The sequence below is a fragment of the Cebidichthys violaceus genome, unplaced genomic scaffold (genome assembly GCF_023349555.1).
Source record: "Cebidichthys violaceus isolate CVI_PGR_0920_01 unplaced genomic scaffold, fCebVio1.0.p SCAF_19, whole genome shotgun sequence".
Lineage (NCBI taxonomy): Eukaryota > Metazoa > Chordata > Actinopteri > Perciformes > Stichaeidae > Cebidichthys > Cebidichthys violaceus.
This window is the reverse complement of record NW_027176361.1, coordinates 6,339,228-6,358,266: the sequence shown is the minus strand read 5'-3', so window position 1 is coordinate 6,358,266 and position 19,039 is coordinate 6,339,228. Positions and strand designations below refer to the sequence as shown.

Below are 19,039 nucleotides of genomic sequence, written 5' to 3'. Positions count from 1 at the left end.
AAATGGGTCATTTTCATAGGACCACTGCAGATGTTTCTCAGCTGCATGTTAGCCCTCTGCATAATACAATGGTTGGTATTTTGTATCGGGGTCAGGGTAAAGATCGCCGGGGCCACCCATGGGAGGTCTGGATTTAACCCAGAGTGCCCATTTGCTGCATTTTCCATGACCTAAATGAGTAAAATGGATCGCAAGTACATTACACACACTGTGCAACTTGTGAAATCATGTTAAAGTTATAAGCTTATATTTCATTATAGTTTCAGATCTTGCCTCAAACATAATCAGCTTTAACCCAGAGGACTGTTTGTATTTCAAAGAAGTGCTTATAGCTAATGTAGAATGACTTTATCCGAAATGTCAAAGTCAGCCCACAGCCAACGTTGCACTTCCCGAAAGTTTTTCACTTTCTTATCCTGTAGATAATCTCACAATCCCCCAAATGTATCTCATGACTCCTTGGAGGTCTCCCTACCCGCAGGTTGGCAACCACTGACATAAGGCATGATGGGAAATGTAGTGCCAAAGTTCTCTTATCAGCCATAAATGCAAACACATGAAATAAGTCAAATAATGATTTCATGATTTATAAGGAACTGTAAATGCTTTGCAGCAGTCTTAAACTGTACACTTCCACTGGAGCTTCTCAGTGAAAGAGCTGCTTCTTGAGGTGCAAAGCTATCTCAATGTGCTACTGTATCACACATTACAGCTCTGAATCTGCCAAAAAAAATCTCACATTCCTTCCTATGTCATGCTTATTATGCTCGGGTCCAATATGCCACATGTTAGGAGTTGCGGCCAGATGATTTTCTGCGTGGGCACCATACATACATATTCAGCTCTCATTATCTCTACACGCTAAACCCTATGTCTGATACCTGTCATGTTGAATACAGAAAGAAAGATGATCAAAGGAGATCATCATAGCTGTGTGTCTCAGTTGTAGCGTAGCCACCCAGGCTAATTTCAGCAGCACTGCCTTAACTGCATACATGTGGAATGAGATTATTTCTCACTCTGTGGGTGGTTAAAGAATCTCCTTTTTCACATTTTGTTCTGTATCCAACACTAGGGTTTTTGTCTCTCGCACCTTTTTTTTTTAACCTGCTTTCTTCCTGTTCACTTTTGATTTGTTACTTTTCCTTTCACCCACACACTCCCTTCCCTCTTTCCTGTTTTGATTGCTTCAACTTCTTGAGGGGCGATATGCCAATGCTAACCATTTAGCATTGCTACAAGCTCGCACAATTGACCCTTGAGTCCAGCCCCTCAAAAGCAGAGGCCAATCATAGCTTAGCCAGTTTTGACCAGGGTCTGACAACTATACGGCTGTGCTCTAATGCAATCGTTTCATTCTTCATTTTCAGGCTGGTTTTGTGGATTTTGAGCTAGTCATGGTGAAATGTTGTGCAATAGTGATACTCATTAACAGGAGAGGTTGGAAGTAGATTTCCGTTTCTAAGATGTTCCGTTTCTACGGAGTACGTAAGCACAATATTAACTAGTGTTAACACATCTATGCTACACACGCTACTAAACACATGCTTTAAATGTTTGTAACAGTGAATAAAGACCTCCCCTTCTTTACAGGAACAACGTTGGTCCTTAATTTCATTGTCTTCTGTCTTGGATTTCCAGGTGATGAGGTGGTTCACTTTTTACACTGTGCTTTAGCTTCTTTTACCTGGTCTTGGTGCTGAATCAGTTCAACATCCTGAATACATCCTTCAGATGTGTAGTGTAGGCCCTTGTGTCTACACTACACAAAAATTAGATACTATTTATGCAATTAGTGACAGTGTGGGCTCCATGGTAGATCTGACAGCTTAATGGAGTAGCGGCGGGACTTAGCAAAGGGTTCAATTGCCTCCTAAGCTACAGTGACCCTTCTGAAAAGACCTCCTAAAGATGTACAGTATGAACCACTGAAATGACCAATGAGGAGGCTTGCGCCTAGCTAGTAATTTTGTAGCTCAGGGAAATGAAGGTGAAACTGAGCAAGAAGAAATTATCATCCTTGAACGGTGTTCTGCGTAGGTGTATTCGCCAGATAGAAATAAGTCCCTCGGGAGACACCCCCACAACCCAATGCATGTTGTATTAAAGTGGGCAGCTGCACATACAAACGCATGCAAGAATGAACAAACCACAAGGGAGGTAACAAAAGAAAAGAAACAGCTTGCAGTTGCTTTGAGTACAGATACAGACAGCCCTTAATCTGCTGATGCCACCCAGCATATGAGATTGCACCACCCTTTTGATTCTTACAGTATATAGGGCAACCCCCCCCCCCCACACCCAACCCCCAACCTCTCATCTCACTGGTATCTATACTCGTTCAAATGCCTTTGAATTGTACCTTTCAGGGATGTTTTTGTGGGGGTGTACAGCTTTAACTAGATTTATCATTGACTAGTTGTGTGATAATATCTGCAATGACACTCAAGTAAGAGTGTGCTTGATATTATGGATGTGGCTCCACTGGCACACATCATTTTGGAATTATGAGGTAATTTCTTTGTTAACCTAAAAACACAACAGATGCATATGCATGAAATCACATTTTAATTTAAATAATTTCTTGTTCTTCATTATGTAAGTAAACAGTACAGAGCTGAGCTTTAATTGGTATTAATTCATGCTTTTTGCCCCTCGGATATTACACTGCAGTAAAATTTCTACTTGCAGGAATATGGGAAAGAGAATTGGCTTATGTTCATTTCCAAATGTGCTCTGCTGCAGAAAACAAATCAGTACAGTGTAATTCATAGAGTTCGTACCTTGTGTGAACATACTTTTGATGAAGTAGAATGCAAACAAGGACGCTGCGAAAGAGAGCTTCAATTTCCTGTTTTTGCCTTCAAATGGCGAGATAGTGAAAAATGCTCATCCTGACTTCCCACAACCTCGAATTCCAAACACTACGCTACATTTTTCATACAGTTTCATGAGAAACTGAAAAGGAAATTTCTTCTCAAGGTTTCATCAACAACCAATGTGCTGTTTTATGTAAATGATGTTACTATCTTTCCTCCACACTATGCTCATTTCATGTCGAGAAACACGTTTGTCTTTGTATGTACAATTGATGTGGTGCGGAGTGCTGTGTTGTCGACTGATTGGGGTCATCTCAGATTAAGTGCTTTTCTTTTTTTCTGCTATCGGCCTGATCAACAGGCACACATCATGTTGCGCCAAAGCAGAACGTTGTTATCAGTTTGGTTGTGATGGTGGTAACCTGGTGGCCGATATGTTAGCACTGGGGTTCAGCTCTATTTGCACTCACTATTGCATCATTAATACAACTCTAATGAGCAAAGCCCCTGGGATCCATTCAGACAGCGATGTTGCCTTGTTTCCTTTTCATTACAAGAGAAAGCATCTTCCCGGTGTTCTCTCATCGGTCTGTGCTGTATTTCGTGTGAAACGAGCTCGTAGAGCTTGTTCAATATTGTGGGTTACTACGGCAATACATGAAGCGCAATCAATGAAGGAAGAGATATGGAGGCGTACTCTAAATCAGACTGTATTTCAGAGTGTGTGTGTAAGTTGACCTGCTGGACAGGGACAAACTGAAGTAGATCATGATTTTAAAAAGTAAGCACAAAATATAAAATTGTGATTGAAAAAAAACCAAGCAAAAATGCACGCTGCCTACAACTTGAGAAACAAGTATTTAAATAAAGTTTTTGTTGACCGTGTTACAAGCAAACAAGTCAAATATTACTTGAAGCAATTTTACAAAAACTGATTTTGTCACAAAATGATTTTCACACTCAAAGTAAAGGCAGAATACGAAACACAAGCACATTCGGCACAATTTCAAGGTACTCTTTAATTATGCTCCACTCTATTTTACATGAAAAATATATCAACAATGTTTATTTAACAGCTGCAGTAAGCAGTTACATTGAAGATCAATCATTTACATACAAAGCATTTCATCAACTTAAATGTTAAAAAAACTAAATGTGATAACTTGTTATCCATTAAATACCCATCAGCATGTTGAATTTGCTTTACTTCAATATCAAAATGCTGCTTGCATGTTGATGCATCAGTAATAATACCATGCACATTGTGCCGGTAGCACTTTTAAGCTTCTACTTCTAGTAAAGTTGTGAATGCAGAACCTTTATTTATAATGAAGCCTTTGAACATTGAGGTATTGCTTCTTTTACTTTAGTGAAGGATCTTGAGTTACCACCACTTCAAGTATATTAGTTGCTAAAGTTGACTGCGCAAAAAAAAACAACCACAATAATGCAAAGCTAACTGGAATATTGTTTTATATATTTATCAGCCATTTTAAAATGTGTGTTTTCTAAAGGTGATCCTTCAGTTGAACGCGGCTGTAAGGAGGTGTTTAAGAGCGGTACCTTTGGAAAAACACGTAAATGTCTCGCTGTGAAATCTGAAAGATGTACAACCAATTTAGCACACAAATAGCTCCCTCCGGATGTTTGAGAAAGCGTGCATGTTTTTTTCATATTGAATGCCTGGCTCTTGTACTCTAGTGTTTTCCTTGTCTGGAGGCCGAACAACCTCAGTTCCTGCTGCAGTTCTCAGCTCGCGATGCTAAATTTAGCCACGCTCATGCCTCCAGTGTGCTCTTAGGCAATTTTATCTGATGATGTGTGGTAAAAGAAGAGTGAGGAAAAGACCTCTTTCCCCTCAACACAAGACGAAAATCAGCCCGTTGTTTCTTTTCTTTGACCTCAATTACAATCAGGGCATGTGTTACTATTGGGGCATGTTGAGTCACGCCTGCTCTGGGATTTGTGTGTGTGTGTGTGTGTGTATGTGTGTGTGTGTGTGTGTATATGTATGTGTATCTCCTGTGTGTGTGTGTGTGTGTGTGTGTGTGTGTGTGTGTGTGTGTGACAGGGATTGTGTTCATTTCAGCCTGGGAGGCACCGTACAGTAGGTGAGGGCCAAGGTGCATTAGTCTTGGTTGAGATGTTCCCTTGAGTGATGCCTGCACATGTGGGTGGGTTACAGGGAAGAGGGAGAACGCAATGAAAGGAGAGGAAATAGCATAACGATGTCAGACATGACGGGAGCTGAACAAAGCCCGGCTCGCTGCCGTGGCTGCTGCCAGCTCCACAGACTCACCTCCGGCTTGAACCGTCTGACTAAACGGCACTTCTCTGATAGGAGGCAGGACACACACCTCTGCTCTGTTTACATTTGTGGGAAGGAAAACTGGGAAACAACCAAAATTTGTTCTGAATTGGCAATTAAAAGCAAGTAGATACAGAAGTATTTTTCTAACAAAAGTTCCCTTTAATTAAGATGAATTTCAAAAAAAAATTCAGCTAGTCTAAAAAATAAAAATAAATAAATACAAAACTACTTGAACATCACTGATTGGGATCACTGGCGGGAAGCTGGAGTGGATTTGACCTAAGAAACTAATGTTGTAATTTGCACACCGAAGTGGTTTTGAACATAAGACCTTGATGGGAGACTTGCCTCCCATTTTCTCTCTCTTTTTTTTTTTTTTTTTTTTGCCACGGCTATACACTTAATGAATTGAAGTAGTGATTAATTAAATGAAAGTGCTTGCTGCATGGAAAGACACTTCACCCCTGTGTTCTGAGTATGTGAATCAAGCCTTTATGGAGTGATGGCGAGGTACCGATGTTTGTTACTTGTGTGTACGCAAACATGAGGTTACTGTCTATTGGAAGCGTATCGCAGGGGGAAGGAGGTTGCTGTGCTCTGCAGATTTCCCTTCCTCCGCCGACCAATTTATTAACTTTCACAGTTATTAACTCTCATGGTGTCGATACACTGTTAGCGTAGGAGAGGAAAAAAGCAATACACTGCTACTCTGTAATGACTATTTTATTTGATTTCATCAGGTAGATGGTTGCATGCATCTCCTCTTAACCCCCCCCCCCCCCCCCCCCCCCCCCCCCGCCCCAAAAAAAAAAAAAAAGAAGAAGAAAAAACCCAGATCAAATATTCAACATGCAGAGGTTGATCCAGTGTGCTGCAGTAGTTTAGTATGACTGCACTGTATCTAGTCCTCCCTCTGAGCTAATTTGTTAACACTGAGAACTAATTTCCCTCCAGGCATCATGGGCAGTTTGACTGACGGTTTGAAACTGGCATTTGCACGTTGCCGCCCAGCAAAAGAACACCATCAGTCTTTCCCCTCTGCTGGAATTTGCAAGTGCATGGTGTGTTGCCAATTAATGTGTTCAAATGTGTGTCAGCGAACGCAAGTGGAAGGAAAACAAATGGCTCGTTCATTGGGCGCGTTGAATGGATCTCTGGGTCCTGTCATAATGAGTAATGCTAATTGCGCTTTGCAGCATCATTGGTCAAAGTGTCAAAAGCCATCAAGTCGTTTTGAAAGGTTTGTCACCATCGTGCCCGTGGTCAGCTCATGAATTCATCATTACAGAAGTAACATCCGTCATTCAGCTTCACGTTTCGACAAAATGGCTTATTTAGTCTCAATTTTATAGCTGTGGAACTTTTGTCAGAAGTTGTCTGACTACCTTGACAATGCAGTTCTTCTTATGAAGCACAAATGTTGTTATGTTGATGCTCTATCTGCAGACTTCTTTGACAGTTCCCTTCCTGGATAATTTGGCATTCTGCGCAAAAGCCTTTGAGATTTTACTCGCCTTTGGCCATATGTTAACGTAATTTACTTGGGAGAACAATTTGCCTGAACTGTTTCTCACTTCAAGATAAATAATCCCTCATGCATTATTAAAAATGCTATACTTCTTTTTTTTCTGAGTTGAAATTCAAAGTAGTCCTGCAAATTACTAACCCCCCCCCCCCCCCCCCCACCCCCCCCACCCAGAAAATGTCGTTTGTTGCAAACTAGGATGTGGGTGTGACAGGCTGCCATTGGTCTAATCAAATAACGGTATCCAGATTCATGCACTAATTAATCACTAGCTCTGGGGGCCGGGCCCATCCAGCGATTCTCGGTAGAAAAAGAGACATTTGATCTGTCGAATCGGTTCCCTTGCCATCTCCTCCTCTCTCTTCCATCTATCTTCCATTCATTCGATGAAGTCAGAGTTCATTTGAATGCAACCCCCTCTCGCACATACACATGCAGTTTTCAGTTTGTGTCATCTACTGCGGAGGCTGAGTCTCCTTTTTAAAGGATAAAATATTACATCCTCACATATTAATAGCCTAAACATTTTTTATTCCTTTGCTGGGAACATATTTGGTACTTTGCCAGACTATCCAGCTGCCTAATTGCAGGGGGAGCATTATTATTTATTGGGAAATTATCCGCTGTGTCTGAGCTAACGCACTTCAGCTGAAGTCTGAAAGTGATCTGAAACCGTGTTGTTGAGAGCTGTCACATGTCCCCGACATCTGTTTATCAGAGTGATGGAGGCTCATTTGGACAGGCTCATTGTAATAATTTGTGCTGGTTGACCTTAACTCCTTGTCCCTGACACATTTTCTTGGGAGATGAAATGAAAATACAAGCCCCTGAAGGCCCCTGTTTTGTTACTAATGATGACTTTTAAATGTCATTCTTTCTCTGCTCGGTCTGCACTTCAATGCTCGGTGATTCAGAAAAGGTAATGTGTCAGTGACCAAAGAAAAAGCTCTGCTTTTTAACAGCAAAAGTGTTCCTTCTTACTCTACACCTTAACTATTCTGTTACTATGAACAAACCCACATTCAAAACTCCAAAGCGTTTCCCCCTCTAAATTATTTTTAAAAGCTCTACGGGGGATCGACATTTTCCAAATGACCATTTTTCTCTCTGACCTTTCTGTTGCCCTTTTTGGTGAGTAATTGCATTTTTCAAAAATTTTCATTTGTGAGTTATGTGATTTGTAAGCATCGTGAGTAAGAAAGCACTGCTCTGTGGTGTGAACGTAATGGAAGTATCCAGCGTGACCCTGACAGTTGGCTTTCCCCAAACGACGACTTCTTTTTTTTTTTTTTTTTTCTCTCCCCATATTGTGCAGTGCATGCAGAGGAATTATCCAGGGAGAATCTGCAGTGGAGAAGAAAGAGATGCACTCTGCATGTGAATACTCCTCTACAGTATTAGCTGGAGAGGAGTGAAGAGAGATAAAGTGAACGGAACACAGGCCTAAGATAAGAGAATGGACTTTCAATAAGACCGTTTGGATTTTCGATAGCTCTGTCGATGATGTGCACAGGTAGACGGCGATGTGTGCGAGCGGGGCGGGATGCTGGCTCTGGCACCCGAGGAATATGAGCCCTATCAATCACCGCCTCCGGGCACAAATGTAATTACACCACAGTTGTTGACTAGGCGGGTAATCCGAGACACCGTTGGCATGCTTTTACTTGCTTACATTAGGGGATTGCTGGTGCCCATGTTGACGGCATCATGCTCGCAACTCTGATGTTTTTTTTTTTTTCGTGGTTTTTATGGGGAAGCTGGCATGTGTTGAGCCCTTGCCTTTTCAGGATAACAAGGCTTAGAAGAATTATTCATGAAGAGAAATCACAGAGATCAAATCAGTCAAGATTCAAATTTCCAAGGTTGTATAATAGAAACCATTTAATCGGGCGTTTTCCTCCTACACTTTGCATGGCTGCTCTCCAAAAAGAGAAAGCACACACAAAAGCATGAAGATCAATAAACAAAGCAAGATTTGTATTTATCATTCAGACTCGATTACTCTTTTGTCATCCATCTAAATGCACCTGCCAAAGTCAATCTAAGTTATCCTTTTTCTTTGCGCTTGTCAGTTTCCAAAAAGTTTGGTGCGATCCATACCAGTACTTTTCAGGGGGCGAAATACATCTTCCCATTAGGAGGAAGATAATTGATGGCTTTCATCACCAGAATGAATATGATTATTCCAATTTGTGATGTTTCCATGGCAAGTGTGCCTTACTGTGTTGGGATCTGAAGGATTTCTGAACACAATGAAGTGACAAGATAATGAGGGGCTTCTTTTGTTGTTTCACCTCTCCAAGTGTCTCCGTGATTTCTCTCGTGTTTTTTGGTTTATTTTTAAAGAAAGATAAGAAGCGGTACCTGGATGACACTTTAAGAAGTGAGAAAAACAGTAAAGTTGCAGGCTGTAAAACCAAAACAATGAGCTAAACGGTGCTACAATGCTCAGTAGAGAGGAGCAGAAATGCTGAGGGACAATTGTCTGTGGCTTCATGGTTAAATTCTTTTTGTGGTTTGAGTCCAAATCGAGTAAGTCATGTCAATACTGTTGCACTCAGCTGATTACTTAAATACCCTATGAGTCAACACGATGCTGAACAAAGTTAAATGTAACTTCTGTTGGATATTAGTCATTTTTATAGTTTCCATAGGAAATAAGAGCCATTTTTACAGTCACCTGAATGACAACCATGTCATATAATATAATTGCATTGCTGAGAACAAAGAAACAATCTCACACTTTAATAAGACAGTTTATCAATTAGGTATTTGCCATTTGCCATAAATATGCTTTGTTTGATTTACTTGCGACAAAATAGTTTCAGCTTGAGGTACAATTACAAGTTGTTTTGAGTAGGATGACAAATGGTCCTCCCATTGAGGTGTGGTTTAAAGCTCAGAGTAAAAGAAAGTGATTGGAGCTTAAAGTGAGATTATTCTGTCACACACTGAACTGATGAGAGTCCCAGAGAATCTTTTTGTACATAAAAAAAACAAAACGCGGTTTCATTTATTGTTAACCAGGTAAATGTTGCAATTCATCATGATATTGATTTCAGGTGATATCGCCAAGCCCTATCCTCACATGTGGAAACCCTCTGTCCCTTTTTCTTTCTCCCTGTCCGTCTGTCCTCCCTGATGAATGTCCGTGCTGCTCGTCGTCTAGTGGTGGCTTTTGCAGCTCAGACGCTTGTCTGAAGGGATGTTTATAAAAAACAATCCATAACTGCCACAGTCCTCCTACAGTCACTCAGGCTAATGTTTACGCTTCTCGCTCATTTTTTATTCTCGCTGTAAACACAGAACTCCTCCAGTCTGTCGTGCACATGCTCGCGTGTGCGCGAGTGTGAGCCTCCGCAGACGTGCGTGGGCGTGCGTGCGTGCGTCCGTGTCAAGGAGAGGAAAAATAGCAACCTCCGAACCGCCGCCGCTCGGTCACGGTAGCACTCTTGGCCATTTTGGCTCCGCGGTAAACAGCTGATTTTTTGCCAGACAGACTCTAAGCTTTGGCTTGAGGCAACAAGCACCTTTTGACCCTCTACCTCCTGCCTGTGCGTTCTTAAATGAAGTGCATTGTATCACTTTAAAAGGCAAAGAATGAAGCATCCCCTATGATTTATACATTCTGGTCTGGAAGGATATAGTAACAATATACATGATACACGCTCTGCTCCGTTTCTGTCTGTCTCTAATTTCTCCCTTCAATGCCCATGTAATGAATTTTTATTTAACACAACCAAATACAAACACCGTGTCTATTTCCTTCTTTGATCTGTGTCAATCTCACTCTCTCTTTTCTCAACTCCTGGCCTCTCGAGGGCCCCTGTGGTATTGTTCATCCTCCCACTCCCAACAGCCAGCATCCTGTCCGCCCACACTCTCTAGACCAGGGTGGACAACCTCTTCTCATATGTCTCAGTGTCAGACCTTTTGATTACAGGTCCGACAATCGTTTTTTATATTTTCCTGTAGGAATATACAGATTTATTTTTCTTTTTAATTCAGGGCTCAGCCAAACCTAACGCCAGGATGAAGTTGTTTTCACACTTAAGTGCAAAAAACCCTTTAACCAGAACAAGTCCTCCTTATATTAACTTTCTTTTCTCCCCCTCTGCAGCCTTCAGTCGGGCGCCCATCCCCATGGCGGTGGTGAGGAGGGAGCTGTCGTGCGAGAGCTATCCCATCGAGCTGCGCTGCCCGGGCACGGACGTCATCATGATTGAGAGCGCCAACTACGGCCGCACCGATGACAAGATCTGTGACGCAGACCCAGCACAGATGGAGAACACGCGCTGTTACCTGCCAGATGCATACAAGATCATGTCACAAAGGTAAGGCCGCGTGCATTCATTATTTTTGACGGATTCTTTTGGAATCTAATGTCAATATTCACGTTGAATGCTGTTCAGGAACAGAGGGCACCGTACATAGCCAACACTATGTGTGCTTGTTAAATAAAAGAGGTAAGAAAACATTTGGTATGGACGTTCATAGGCTGCAGAGCTGTGACGGTGCTCCAGTTAGTAGCCCAACATGGAAGATCATGGCACATCTTTGTTTCCTCAAATACATCCAGAAATGTTTTTTTTTTTATCAGCGGATCCTTCTGGTTTTACAATTTAAGGCCATAACATTTCTTAAAAATTCAGATTATTAATTATGAAAGGTCTTCAATTTTGAGTTAATCATCACTCATGGATTTAACCTTCTTTATATGAATACAAAATTGAGGCTGAATATAAAGTCCAGTTTTTTCTCAATGTACCGTATGTTTGGCCCGGTTCTCCAGACTTCCATCTGCTCTCATGATGTTTCGTGCCGGATTTAAGAAGTCAAAGTAAAGACAACCCCAATAGTCTTTCGGGAAGAAGTCTGTCTGTTAGAAGTCTCTGTTTGTTATTAACTGGGATGTGGGTGCTACATCATAGTTTATATTTCTTTGCACAAGTGAGCAGAATACAAATTTCAGATTGACTTTGGTATTCATAAATTCTATAACAATTCCATATTTTCTTTTCTGCCTTAAGTGTTTTTTTTTTTCCATTTAGAGCTACAATATGAGCTCTCTCATATGAAGTCAATTTAAAGCTCTATAGATGATGAAAACAGAGTTTTTCATAGACCCCATTTAGAATAATAGATATGAATATTTTAATGTATGAATATGTACAGACACACTCACAAGCTAAATTTGCTATTTGCTTTTAAGTAATTGACTTGAGTAGGTGTTTGTTAAAAAAATCTTAAACATAATCAACAAATCTTCAGTTAATGAGAGATGCTGCAATTCACACCTGAGGTCTGCTGAAATTGAATTAAATGTCTCTCCTCGAGACATATTTTTCTTCATATAACTAGTAGTTATTTATCTTATTCACATTGCAGACTATGGAAATGTAATTGCTTCATAAAAAAATGAATAGAGCTGTGTGACAAATATGAGCACTAACCCTTGAGATTAGCAAAAAGGAGAAAATACGGGACCATGTTTACATAATAAAGCTATTAGTGGCTTTGAAAATAATAATTAATACAGAACCCCTCCTTTTGGTAGGTGTCTGGTTTAGGAACAAGCCCCTGTATGGATTATTGGCCAAAGAATCCCAGTAAACCTCACCGTACCTGGTTGCTAATCCATATCAGTCATACTTTTCTCTGTCACAAATCAATAGTTATTTGAAGTAATATATATTATCAGTTATTTGTCAAAATATAAACATACTGGATGAGCTTTTGCTGCCACATGCGAGTCTTGTTCCAGAGTTATGACCCCGTTGTGCACAAAGCGGGACCTGGAGACCTATTTGTCAGGCAGACACAGTGTAGGCGCACGTGCTTTGGTTTTTGCAGTATAATGGATTGCTAACATTAAGGTAATATATACACAAGTTTCAGGGTTTAACCAAGAAGTTTGGACTCAAGAAGCTGTAGAGCTCAAGGCGGGTGTGGAGAGAGCATATGTATAGTCCATCTTGGCTCTTTTGTTGACTTATTGCAGCACTTAGAAGGGATGGACTTTATCTAAATTGCTACTCTGTGTTAACTTTAGTCTACTTCTTTTGATTTCCAAAGCTTTGGTTTCACATTGGACGGAGCCCTTTGAGAATACTAATGGGCCTTTGGGCTTTATCAAACAATTGCTCTTGGCTTTTTAGTTCGGTACCATAGAGTTCAGATAATCAGCTGTGTGAAAAGCAGCTGATGGTGAAAAGAGGTAGTGTGAAACATGTTGTCGGATAATTGATGCACCCTGTGGCTCTCTTGTTCTCCAGCCGCCTACTCAGACTAAAAATCCCTGCAGGAATGAATCAACCGGTCTTGCTACTGTCAAGAACAGAAAACTAACATAAAGTACTAGCGAAAAGCCAGTCTTTTTAGCATCCCGTTGCTACCGGGGGCGTTTCAGCGATGCTAAAAGGTAACTGCAATCCAATTCAGAGCCAGAGCATTCTGTCTTGGGAGAGGAAGTTGCTAAGTGGATGAAAGGTGTGGGTGGTATGGGGTGAGAGGATTCAATGATATTTGTGACTGTAGCGTCACAGCTACACATTAGCATTCGGAGGTTAGCACAACAAACGAACGCCACCCCCGACTATTTTATTGTAGAGCTGTCAGAGCCGTTGCTAGGCACCTGCGGCTAAGCTCATTAGGGTTAAAAGAAAACAAGAGTGCAACAGAACGAAGCAGTTTGAACAGAAAAGTCTTCAAAGATGTGACTGTAGTCGCAGACCGTATGATTTCAGTGAGGATAAACTGCAAAACAATGTCACATGTTGATATATAATGCTTTAGTTAATTTACAGTGTTGCTATCTCTCTTTAAATTACAACTAACACACTTTGATCAACTTTGTAGCCTGTAAGCACCAGATTTTGTATTTCTTAAACTTATTTTTCATCAGTATATTGTGTATCAGCAGTGATGCAAGTACACGCCTTCATTAATATTTTAGCTTGATTTTCCTCCCTCGTCTCGTTCTATCCTGTTTCCTTTCTCCCCCTCTATTGATCATGCAGTATGGCTCACCATAACTCAAACAATGTAATAGTGTGATTAAAGCATTTACATGTTCCTGATTTCCACAATAATTGTAGTTTCAATGGGTTGTGTGATTACTGCGCTCATGTGTTGTAGACTGCAGTACGCAAAAGGGAGACAGAAAATGAATAAATTCAAGATAATTGTTCTTTATGGTGGTGAATTTGTATGTGTAGTCACCATAATAAATATTTGAGTTTAAAAGATTTGGGATATAAAAGATTCCTTATATATGTTTCTTCCCAGTGGTAAAAACCAAAACAGCTCATACCCTCTGTAATAGTTTTCAAAAGTCAGACACTGTTAAAAGTCCAGCTGGCGAGAGTGATGCAATCTGCAACATAAAACATATTCCATATGACTGAGACTGTCCACCTTCTCACAGCTGGGTGGTGAAAATGTGAACTGTATTCTGATCATTTCACTTATATCTTACTCGACGTTTAGTCCACTCAATCTTTTAATTAAAAGTTTATTCCACCAGCTATAACTGTATATATTTAGTATGTAGTATGGAACTTGGACACAGCAGAGACGGGGACACGATTGGCAACTAATCTCATCTGATTATGTTAAATTTAACAAAGATAAACAGGTTAAGGGGCAGTAATGCTCACATTACCTTAGAATCTAATTAGCATGCTTGTGAATGCACTGATAGTATTTTCCTCTTGTGGGACTCTGCTCCCTTTTTTTTCCCCTTCTTTCGCCTAGCCTGTGTACCACCTGCCTCTCCTGCTGGCACCAGTTAAGTCGGGGTGACTGGCAAGTGTGGCATTTAGCATTCACGTCCCGTCTGAAGATGAGCCACGCTGCTGCCGGCTTAGTCTGCGTGCCAGGCTAGCATCCATCACCAGCAAATGCCCAACCATGTCACCGGCTCTCGCGAGCTGTCAATATACATTTAGGCAGCTCAATCCCCCTGCTTCCCCCAGCCACTAACAGCGCTCCATTGATATTCAGCCATCAAGCCCAAGTGCTACCTTTTCCAGTTAAGCCCACTCATAGAGGTGTATACCAGGCCACTTCGGCTAGGTGTTTGGTTCCATTACAGTCTTTTAAGCGGGAGCTAATAGCAGCCTGTATCTGAGTGATAGCACGCCACTGAGCTTGTGAGTGCTGGTAATGCATCCCAAAATGAAGGTTGTCTCGCACCATGCTGTGACAGGATGAAATGAATGGCTCTCTTTCATTAGCCGTCCCTCCCTTTGTGCTGCGAGCGTCGTGGCTGCACAGAATCCAGCAGCCTCTGGATAAACATGTCCCCTATAGGTGGTGCCGTGTTGCCAGCTAGACGGAGGCTAATGATGCTGTGTTTGAAACGCGCTACCAAGGATTAGTTCAGCACAATCTGAGGCCTCTATTTGCATCGTGTTGCACACATGCTGCAGCCTGTGGTTTTTGCAATCATTGCTTTTCCCTTTTGGGCAATTTTTGGAGCTTATTGTTTGGGAGCCAAGGCTTCTGTTGAATCTGCCTCTCTCCAGAGCATGTACGGATCTAGTGCCATTTCCCCACTGTGTGAAATCACCGGAGAGGCCGGGCACTTGTGCTATCAAACAACAGTGACCCTTTTCTCATCTGAGTCCCAGTGTCTCTCTCTCCTCCCTCTTTTTGTGTTCCCCTTTTCCTTTCCCCAAGGCAGTGTGGCCTTCACGGCCAGTAATTACAGGCTGTATCAAAGCTATATATCACCTTATATCTCAGTGGACCTCAGCAGGCACCTTAAGGGACAGCTGATAGCATTGTGGCAGGCTTGTGCATGACCCCTGAAGGAGAAAAGCAGGTCAGGTAGGTGCAAAGAAACACATTGACCCATACACACACCTACACATTCGTGTCCCTCTTTTGTCTATTGTATTGCTTTCAAATTTTTTTCCCCTCAGTCTCTCTGGGATACCTTCCGCCGCTGTGTCATTTCAAGGAACAATACATATTTTTGTCTCCTAGCATTTTGTGTTAATGCTCATGACACTGATGATGAAGGTTAATAGATATCACAGCTTGATGAGGCTCTTGAGGACGGGGAAACTAAATGAGCGCAACCTGTGATTTGAACCCGCTGGCCTTGTGACAGTTGACATTTGAGAACCTTCCTGTTAATGATGTTTATGTGGGGAAATAAATGCTTCCCGGCCATTATTTACTTCACCACGCTGGAATGCATGAGACAAATGGCTCCTCTCCCGTCGGATGAAAACCCGCGCTGACAGAGGGACAAGAATGATTGAGGGATAAGAAGGGGTAAGCAGATGGGAGGATCCTTCCCCCTTTGCCGGTGATCTTTCCCATACGTTCCAGTTCTCATTATCCTTGGCTTCTGACCTCATTTCAGAGTTTAAGGATTTGATGAGATATTTGTTTAAGCGGGAGGGTAGGATTAACTAAAGATTCCCCTGTGTTTTTTTGCCCATCTTCATTTAAATCCACTCATTTGAAAGAGGATGTTATAGATGTAGGTTTTTGGGCAAATGTTGAGGTTGCCAAAAATACTAAGTGTATAAGTTACAATTCCAATTAAATGAATTTATTTTGTATGTAATAACAAACATTATTCTTTAGGCAACATTGGAAAAACACTCAAAATGAGTAAATGAGGCTAAGTGGTAATGTTATATAAACATGATGGAGTAATTCTGAATAGCTTAAAACACAATGACATGCCTACCTGTCCTCGCTTGCCCTCAGCTCTGAGGGTGGCTGGGCACATTTTAGAATGGGACCATCTGCTTCATACTCTCCCGCATATCCGGTCCTGTTTTGGTTTTCAGCATTTAATCGTGTTTGCAGACAGACATCAAAGTGTTTTATCAAACAAATTATAATGATTTCATAGTATGTCAACATAAAAGGCTGATTGCATGTTCTCAAATAAAACAATGGTTGCTATTAATGATAAGTCTTAGTTATCTCCACTGATTTTTCCCATTTAGTCCAGTTTACTCGTCAACTGTGAAGCCTGTGAAATAGATCTGGAGGGAGCTGTCTAAAGTTAGAAAAAAATAGCACTTATGATGCCATTAGTTATTTTTTAGCCAAGCTTTGATTTTTCTGTTTAATCAACAGAAAGCCTGCATTACAAGATGTGGGGTTTGAAATAATTGGGCAAATACTTTAGGAAGTAGGGGGAATTCAATAAAAGATGCTATGACGCTGCATCATGGGAAATGTAGGATACAGTGTATTTGGAGCTTGACCCAAATTAAAGTCGGGGTATCTAGGCCTTTGGTGGTTCAAGTGAGTCCCGTGGCTTTATGGAATTGTAGCGCTAAATTGCTGGAGTACGCCTTTAATAATCTTCTTATTTGCAGCTTTAATGTAGTTTGTTTTTAATACTTAATGCACTAAAGAAAGTTGAAACGCATTCATATTCACATAGTAGCCAAACATCCTTAATATAGTCTTTAATACAAGCAAATAGACAGCTGCCATTGACATTAAGAGAGAGCTTATCATGCTGAGCAGATGTGAGTGTAATACCATCGTTGCTCATGCATGACCCCCACAGCTCTATCAGAAGTGGCCTTTCTTGTTTAAAGTCGAGATTTGCATAAACATTTAACTCTCCAAACAATTGGATGTCAGATGAATGAATGCATGACTTTAATGTTGGAGGTGCAAATATCATGCAGGTGCTGCTTTAAATTAAAGGTTCTATTTGGCCGATTGTAATAGAAGTGGCTCTGCAGTACTTAATCATACGGAAGGATCCAACACCACGATTCCTACTGGGCATCCCAAATTAGACATATGATACAAAGTATACATACAATTATGTACACTTTGTTTTAATCGTGCATGCAGGATATTGGATTATATTGAGTGAATATTTTGCATCAATCACTCAGCAGAGTTTTTCTGCTTTTCCGACCAGCCTTTCTCTATTCGTGCAAGAGTCATTGGTTTATCTTGCCTCTTCTCCGTTGGAGGCTGTTTTGTTTTTTTTTGCCATGATACAATTATGTGTTGAGCACCTGACAATTACAGAACAAAAACATGACCGATGAGCGCAGCGGGGGACAAACGCCTGTTGTAAGAGTATGAACAAATAGAGAATGGTGGGTGGTTTTGCATGCCAGCATTAATATTCAAAAGGAAATGATAAGTAATGAACACATTTGGAAGTTGATTGGATTACTGTAGGAATTTAAACCCCCACACCATCTGTACACGTTTGCCTCTTGCCCTCGCTTCACCCTTTTTTTTTCACAAAGACCTTTTAAATCAAAGAGATTTATTTCTTCCTCATTTCATTCTTCTCCTACAGTGGATGACATCACCTTACATTATTTATCCTGTCTCATTTCTGCCCCTTCCTACGTCCAAACCTACTCCAATCCTCTTTGATAAGAGCCTACCACATTTGGCCAATTAGTTGCTGTAAATTTCAAACATCCAGTCAGCCTGGGTCTCCAGAAGTGGCCATACAAGACTTTGTGGTGATTAGACGGGAAAGGAAGCCCAGGGTTCGCAAATGGGGAATGTTGAAGGACATCTCCCCATACCAAGCGGATTGGTATTTCTCAGGAGATAAAAGATAAAAGAGGAGCAGATTGACTCCAACCAAGCCAGTGGTTTGAATCAACCGTAGCGGTGTCCATTTTTAGATTCTGAGCGGAATGCCCCATAGACTTTGTTATTCTCCTACAAGTTGAGCGCTTTGCAAAAGAAACCAGAAGTTTGAGAGTTTTTGAAAAATATTTGGATTCCGGGCATATTTCCCCCAGGAAGCCTCAGTCTGGTCATTGGGTCTTTTGGGATCAGATTAATGGCCGTCACAGCGGTGGCTCACTAAACACTGAGTTTTTATAATGTTTTAAAAAGTGAAAGTAGGAGGCCTCAGTCCATTTGTCAGCTAGGGGAGTGAGTTTCACTTGGATGAGTGCAAACAGTAAAGAAAGGGCTAATTCAGAAAGGAGCAGGTGGTTAGTCCGAGTGCAGGGAGCCGACTCGGCTTTTTCCTTCGCTCTATCTGATATTTGCCCTGCTCTGCGCTCCATAGTCTTTCATCCTTGTTCTTCTAGTTTTCTGCTTCTTTTTTTTTTTTTTAATTGGCAGGAGGAAGTAGGCAACATACACATTTGATGTCTCTTGATTCTGCCCTGAAGCAGTATATATCCATTTTTTTCCCCGTAACATAGAGAGGGCATGCAACTTTTACAGACATTTGATAACCTTCCTCGCTATTCATCATCTCTCCCCAAAGATTAAAAAAAATAAAAAATCCTCTTGCGTTGATTCATGCCGCTTCTTGTGGCTCTTTCATCCACTCAGTCTACCACTTTGACATGAAAACAACTTTTCTCTAATGGCTTTTTATCTGCAATTGTAGAGTAAATTGTG

The 19,039-nt window shown here is 41.1% G+C and overlaps 1 protein-coding gene across 8 annotated transcripts in view; it reads left to right on the top strand.

The window, feature by feature from the left end:
- Positions 1 to 19,039, top strand: part of LOC137874605 (adhesion G protein-coupled receptor L3-like) — a 207,278-nt gene that overhangs the window by 73,884 nt on the left and 114,355 nt on the right. For all 8 annotated transcript variants that reach the window (XM_068713377.1, XM_068713379.1, XM_068713381.1 and 5 more), the window contains one exon: positions 10,776 to 10,989. In XM_068713377.1, coding sequence (XP_068569478.1) covers positions 10,776 to 10,989 — 214 coding nt within the window. The remainder of the gene's footprint in view (positions 1 to 10,775; positions 10,990 to 19,039) is intronic.